This window comes from Myotis brandtii, unplaced genomic scaffold (assembly GCF_000412655.1).
Source record: "Myotis brandtii unplaced genomic scaffold, ASM41265v1 scaffold695, whole genome shotgun sequence".
In the NCBI taxonomy this organism is placed as follows: domain Eukaryota; kingdom Metazoa; phylum Chordata; class Mammalia; order Chiroptera; family Vespertilionidae; genus Myotis; species Myotis brandtii.
This window is the reverse complement of record NW_005370716.1, coordinates 79921-85485: the sequence shown is the minus strand read 5'-3', so window position 1 is coordinate 85485 and position 5565 is coordinate 79921. Positions and strand designations below refer to the sequence as shown.

The 5565-nt window shown below is 40.0% G+C and overlaps 1 protein-coding gene across 1 annotated transcript in view; it reads left to right on the top strand.

Moving 5' to 3' along the window:
- LOC102248904 (small nuclear ribonucleoprotein F-like) overlaps window positions 1–4321 on the top strand; it is a 117090-nt gene extending 112769 nt beyond the window's left edge. The window contains exon 2 of the mRNA XM_005881962.1: window positions 4043–4321. Coding sequence (XP_005882024.1) covers window positions 4043–4321 — 279 coding nt within the window. The remainder of the gene's footprint in view (window positions 1–4042) is intronic.
- The last annotated feature ends 1244 nt before the right edge of the window (window positions 4322–5565 follow it).

The window sequence follows — 5565 nt, the reverse complement described above, 5'->3', positions numbered from 1 at the left end:
GTTTTCCCAACACCATTTATTGAAGAGACTATCTTGACTTCATTGTATGCTCTTCCTCCTTTGTCAAATATTAATTGAGCATAAAGTCTTGGGTCAACTTTTGGGTTCTCTGTTCTGTTCCATTGGTCTATATGCCTGTTCGTGTGCCAGTCCCAGGCAGTTTTGAGAACATTGGTTTTGTAATATAGCTTGATATCTGGTATTGTGATCCTTCCAACTTTGCTCTTCTTTCTCAGGATTTCTACGGCTCTTCGGGGTGAAATTTTTTAAAAATGCCCAATAGCTACTGATTCTGCCTAAGGTCTTATCACAGTGCTTCATAGGATGGACTGTGTAGCTTCATAATGTGGAAATCTCTTCTCACCTTGAATTATAAGCAGGAAGTGCTTCTTTCCCCCACAAGGCCCCTCTGATGGTTTAGCTTATAATAAAATATTATTCCAGCATCAGAGAACTCTCAATAGAACCCTCTTACAGAGCCTGTCATGTAGCACACACTCAGGAAGTAGCTTTTGTGGCTTGCCCTTAGAGAATCACAGGCTCACAGAAAGGCTAGGGCTGCTCTGTGTGATTCGCTAACAAACACTTGTTGATTTAAGGGAGACAGTACATGTGCTCATTAAAATCACAGCTTCTAGGCTCAAATAAACTTGGGTTCAAATTTCAGCTCTTCCACCTGCTAGCTGTGTGACCTTGGACAATGTCCTTAACCTTTCTGTGCCTCATCTGTCAATAATCATGAACATGGGTAATTATTGTACCTCTCTCATGAGTTTTTTGGACTACAGGAAATGAGGTTCACAATATCTAATGTATAATAAATGCTCAAATAAGGGTGAACTAGAATTAATAGCTTTTTGAGAGAGGAGTCACAACCCATACAGGCAAATGAAAACTATTGAGAACAGAACATGTCCAAATAAGCAAGAACTTTATAGTCAACTAGAGGCACAGATTTGTGCACCAGTGGGGTCCCTCAGCCTGGCCTGTGGGGATTGGGCCGAGACTGGCTCTCCGACATCCCCCGAGGGGTCTCGGATTGCGAGAGGGCACAGTCCAGGCTGAGGGACCCCACTGTTGTAAGATCGGGGCCAGGGAGGGACCGCAGGAGGGCTCTAGGGTGTGTCCAGCCCCTCTAGCCCAGTCCCCATTGGCTGGACCCCAGCAACAAGCTAACCTACCAGTTGGAGCGTCTTCCCCCTGGTGGTCAGTGCATGTCATAGCAACTGGTCGAACAGTTGAATGGTTGGACACTTAGCATATTAGGCTTTTATTATATAGGATGAAGCCAAATCAGAAAAATAGGCTAATGCTATAGAAGACAAGTCTTATGAAAAGGAGAAAAGAAACTGTCAGCAAGTATTGGGACAAGCTCTGGAGACTGTTTGGGGAAGATAACTTGAGAGTGGTCCAAGGCCAGAGTAGATACATGGTGTGTGGGGAGGGAAATTGATCAAGGTAATTTAGATTTCCCCGAAGCATTTGTAATCCATTGGAATTCTTCAAGTATCAGAATGTATAAGTGGCCCTAACCGGTTTGGCTCAGCGGATAGAGCGTCAGCCTGCGGACTCAAGGGTCCCAGGTTCGATTCCGGTCAAGGGCATGTACCTTGGTTGCGGGCACATCCCCAGTAGGGGGCGTGCAAGAGGCAGCTGATCGATGTTTCTCTCTCATCGATGTTTCTAACTCTCTATCCCTCTCCCCTCCTCTCAGTAAAAAATCAATAAAATATATTTTTTTAAAAAAGAATGTATAAGTGGGTACTGTCCTCAACATAGAGAAAAAGTAAAAGAAACCTGAGGACAGTGAATGAAAAATGAGTTTATATATTCACAATTGGCCATTTTTAGTACTCTCTATAAAAAACTCATAAAAACTCAGGGCTTTCTGAAAGTTACATTTCAAACTCATTAAGCCTAAAGGGAATCAGCAGGACTACATATGCCAACGTGGACAGCAACCAAGATATACATGGAAGTGAATTACAACATTGTCTTTTTGGCATGTTCCAATTAGTACTACCTGAAAAAGCATATATGTGTATACATGCATATATATGACAGTACATACATTTATATGCCTAAGAAGTGAGATGAGGGACTTAAAAGGGCTCTTCTTTATTTTTAAAACCATTTGTACTGTTTGCATTTTTACCAAGAATATGTATCATCTTTATAAGTTCAAAAGAACACCAGAAAATAATAATTCTAAAAACTCAGAATATTGCACAGTTCTTTGCACAAAGTAGGACTCAGTAAATGCTTGAATGAACGGAGGAAAGTTATTTACTTGCCCATCAGTTGGTACATGAGAAGATAGAAAGGAATATAAAAAGAAGTGAAAGAAATAGAAGGGGGGAATACAGAAATCACAGAAGCTACCTGGAGCAATTTTCACTTCCTCACAAAAGAAAAAGAAAATAGAAGGAAAGCTGCCAAAGGAAAGAGCTGATGAGCACCTTCCCCACTCTAGTGTTAGGATTTATATGACGGAATATAGTCTGCGGTCTGTTGGCCAATATTCCAATGGACTTTGCAAGTATGAGAGCCTGTAAACAGAAGGATCTTTAAGGAGCTGATCAAAGCTCTGCTGTTGGAAGGGGCAGAGCAGAGGTTAATGTTCTCCTTTTGGTGATAAAAGATGTTTTGCCATGAGACTGCATCTCAGTGAGAAGCCCAGGGATTTTATGGAAAGTGCAGTAAAACATACCGTATTAGTAATAATATATGCCATTTGCAGAACACTGCTTTCCCAAATATGACAGTTTATTATGAAATGCCTTTCCATGAAGAACAGAAGAAATTAAAGTTGTAAAACCCTACTAGGTCATCTATTCTCTCCTAGAAGGTCTAAAGCAGATTATATTCTATCATATAAATCCTAACACTTTCAATGATGTATAAGGGGGATTTACATTAATAAATCCTAAATGAAAAACACAGACACAAAGCAGCAATACTGAATGCAAAGGAGAGCCACCTTTACTAATTCCCTACATCCCAAAGTGATTATGAGTTGCCAGCATGTGTTTTAATTTATATTAAAAAAAGAATTACAACTTCATTGAAAGCTTAATAAATGAAGTTATCGGAGTCAAGTTAAAAATATGTACACAAATGCTATTTTCATTGATCATTTTAGAATGCGCATGGTAGATAACCAAATTCCTGAGCAAATATGGGAGATCTGGTCCTGTAGCAACCCACGTGTACCTTTATTTTTACAAGGCAAACACTCTTGGCCAAGGTGGTAAGATGGTTGAACCGAATGCAGTGGCTTTCTTGCAATTACAGCTAATTTGCTCTTCAATGAAACCCATTTATACTGATCATCTTAATTTTGTTATTTAACAATGAGGACCCTTATAGATAAGTTTTCTGTTTTATTTCACTTTAGTTTTCAGATTCTTCTATTTCCTTCCATTTTTATCCATCTGTGAAAAAATAGGATGCTTTCTAACTTTGTGGTAACTACTCACTAAATGGCCCATAGGAAAGCACAATGGGAATCCAGACTTCTTTTTATTAAATGTTCTCTTTCCTTCTATTTTTTTCTCTTCCTTAGTCATTATCTAGAGATCTGGATGTGCAAACAACTTCTTATAAGTGGCTCTTCCTCTCCTGGGCTCATTCTCCCCTTCTATACAAAGAAGAGCTAGACCAAAGGAGTGCTAACTTTCAATGGCATTGACTCTATTAAGTCTGAGTGACAAGACACACAGAAGTCTTTCTTGACCCTATTATCAACCTCACAGAGCTGAAGGCTCTCTCTAGTTAGATGCCCACACCCTGGTTGAGCATGCTTAGCCTTCAGTGCTCTCCTCGGGGTAGTGAAACTTCTCTTAAATAAAGTGAGGGCCTTCCACTCAGACTCTGGCTTGACCTCTCGGGGATCTCAGTTGATAGAGGTTATGCCAACCAACTTCTATGGCACAATAGATACTCATTTGGTAGACATAGTAGAGATTCTATTAATACTTCATGGCCTACTGAGAACTCCAGTAAAAGAACTCATAATGAGGGGCGGCCATTTCTTTTGAAGCACCGCAGTCCAGGCTCTGTAAGTTTACCCCTCAATCCCAAATCTTTCCTCAATGGATTAACAGGAAAATCAGTAATGGTGAAATTTAAGTGGGCAAGGGAATACAATGGCTACCTGACATCTGTAGATGGCTATATTAACAAGCAGCTTTCAAACATGGAAGAATACATAGATGGAGCCTTGTCTGGACACCTGGGTGAAGTTTTAATAAGATGTAATAATATCCTTTATATCAAGGATGTTGAAGAAGAGGAAGAAGATGGAGAAATGATAAAATAGCCTCTTTTGTGGGAAATATTTTGTATATATATTTCTAGACAATAAAAATTTGTTTTTTCAATTTGAAAAAAAAAGGACTTGTAATGACAACTCACTGAAGGCTCTCCATGATCCTGCAATTGTTTCTGCTCTAAACTACACAACTACACTGTCATCTTCATGGTGCCTGTTTCAGTTAGGGTTCCCCACAGAAACAGAAGCAAGGAGAGAGAGAGAGAGAGAGAGAGAGAGAGAGAGAGAGAGAGAGAAAGAAAGAAAGAAAGAAAGAAAGAAAGAAAGAAAGAAAGAAAGAAAGAAAGAAACAGCTCACACACACACAAAAAGAAATTAGCTCACATAACTGTAGGGGCTGAAAAGTCTGAAATTTGTAGAGCAGGCCAACAGGCTAGAAATTCAGGTATGAATTGATGTTGCAATCATGAGGCCAAAAATCTACAAGGTAAACCTGGCATACTGAAACTCAGGAAGGATTTCCACGTTACATTCTTGGAGTCAAATTCTTTCTTCTTTGGGAAACCTCTGTCTTTGATCTTAAGGTCTTCAAGTGATTGAATGAGGCCCACCCACATTATGGAGGGCAATTTGCTTTACTCAAATTCACCTGATTTAAATGTTAGTCACATCTAAATAAATACCATCACAGCAACATCTAGACTAGTGTTTGACCAAACAACTGGGCACAATAGCCTAGCCAATTGACACATAAAATTAACCATCACAGTTTACAAATATAGCCTGCCTTTGCTACTCACATAGGCCACAATTATTCTCCTTTGAACTGGGTTATCTTGGGCTAGCTGATACTAGCCTTATACCCTATTCCTGTTCCCTAAGTCCTGCCAGATTTTTTGATACCAGGCCTACACTTTTGGTCTGCTCTTCTACTCTATTAACTGCTTCCAAAATAGCTTCAGTACAAGCTGCTAGACCAGTAACAGCAGACAACAAACAAAAAGAAGTCAGTAGCTCCTGTATTCTAGCTCAGGAAATTCTTCTCCTTCAAGTTTTCCCATGCATAGGCTTTATTGGCTCCCCAAAGCACTTGGCTTTGTGTACTGTCTCAGTCTCGTGTGGTGCCATGCCAGGCCGTTTGCCTTATTTCTGACCTGCTATTCCCTCAGGACCCTGTTCCCAATCTTTGCTCTCCACCAACAATGGGCAAAGAGGTTCCATGTCTGTGCTCCACCATCATCTGGAAAGGAAAAACGAATAATAAATTATAGTTCTTAAAACAGTTTCACATC